The sequence below is a fragment of the Atta colombica genome, unplaced genomic scaffold (assembly GCF_001594045.1).
Source record: "Atta colombica isolate Treedump-2 unplaced genomic scaffold, Acol1.0 scaffold141, whole genome shotgun sequence".
In the NCBI taxonomy this organism is placed as follows: Eukaryota; Metazoa; Arthropoda; class Insecta; order Hymenoptera; family Formicidae; genus Atta; species Atta colombica.
In genome coordinates this window covers 258951-259931 of record NW_017259230.1, presented here as the reverse complement: position 1 = coordinate 259931, position 981 = coordinate 258951, and the positions used below count along the sequence as shown (strand labels likewise).

At 25.4% G+C, this 981-nt stretch overlaps 1 protein-coding gene across 1 annotated transcript in view; it reads left to right on the top strand.

Moving 5' to 3' along the window:
- LOC108684932 (metabotropic glutamate receptor 8-like) overlaps positions 1-981 on the top strand; it is a gene marked incomplete at its 5' end in the record, with an annotated part of 130355 nt that overhangs the window by 87479 nt on the left and 41895 nt on the right. Inside the window, one exon of the mRNA XM_018189478.1 lies at positions 316-495. Coding sequence (XP_018044967.1) covers positions 316-495 — 180 coding nt within the window. The remainder of the gene's footprint in view (positions 1-315; positions 496-981) is intronic.

Sequence of the window (981 nt, the reverse complement as noted above, 5' to 3'; positions counted from 1 at the left end):
ATTTTTTTATATTATATATTTAAAAAACAAATATTTGTGTACTGTATAAAAAATAAATGTGTTTGTATACATTTATATATAAGGTATACATATATATATCTTTTTAATAAATGATATAAATTTATGCAAAGCATAAAATTTAATACGTCGCTATGAATAATAATCATAATTTTTATAAAAAAATCTTTATAAAAATATCTTTATGCTGCTCTGCTTTTCTCTTCATTGCCGCTACAATTATTTATTTTTTAGATATATGAAAAAAACAGAGATATATTTTTCAATTTTTTTGGTTTTATGGTAACGTGATTGCAGATACCGCAAATAAGTTACGCCTCCACCAGCACAGAACTCTCGGATAAAAGCCGATTCGAGTACTTTAGCAGAGTGGTACCACCGGATAATTTTCAGGCACAGGCAATTGTTGAGGTGATCCATCTGCTCGGATGGAAATATGTTTCCACAGTCGCTGTGGAAGGCGAGTACGGCGAGAAGGTGAGTAAAATGAGGAATAATTGTGAGTAATAATAAAGGAATAATTGTTCGCTTATCGTATTTAATTATTGTTTTATTACGTGCATTATTCGTCCCAAAAAAAATGTATATATTCTCTAATAATAGAATAGCACACATTTAAAAAAAAAACATTATTCTTTCAACATTAATTTTTTTCTTATTATTACATTTTTCAAGAAAATTCGACAGAAAAATGTATTTTAATTATAGTTTAATGGACATAACATAAAAATGTTAACAGTGGATTTTTTACATACATGTCTTAAATATCCATGTATCTATTTCTTTTGTGAAGTTATAATTGAATATATTACAATAATTAGTAAAGCTTTAACATTTTTATTTTAAAACACATATTTTATAGGCTTCTAGTTTATCGATTGTGTTTTTCACATTTACGGTCTAAGATAATATTCTTATTGTATAGTACATATTTTACATATTTTATATGTAACAATTAAATTG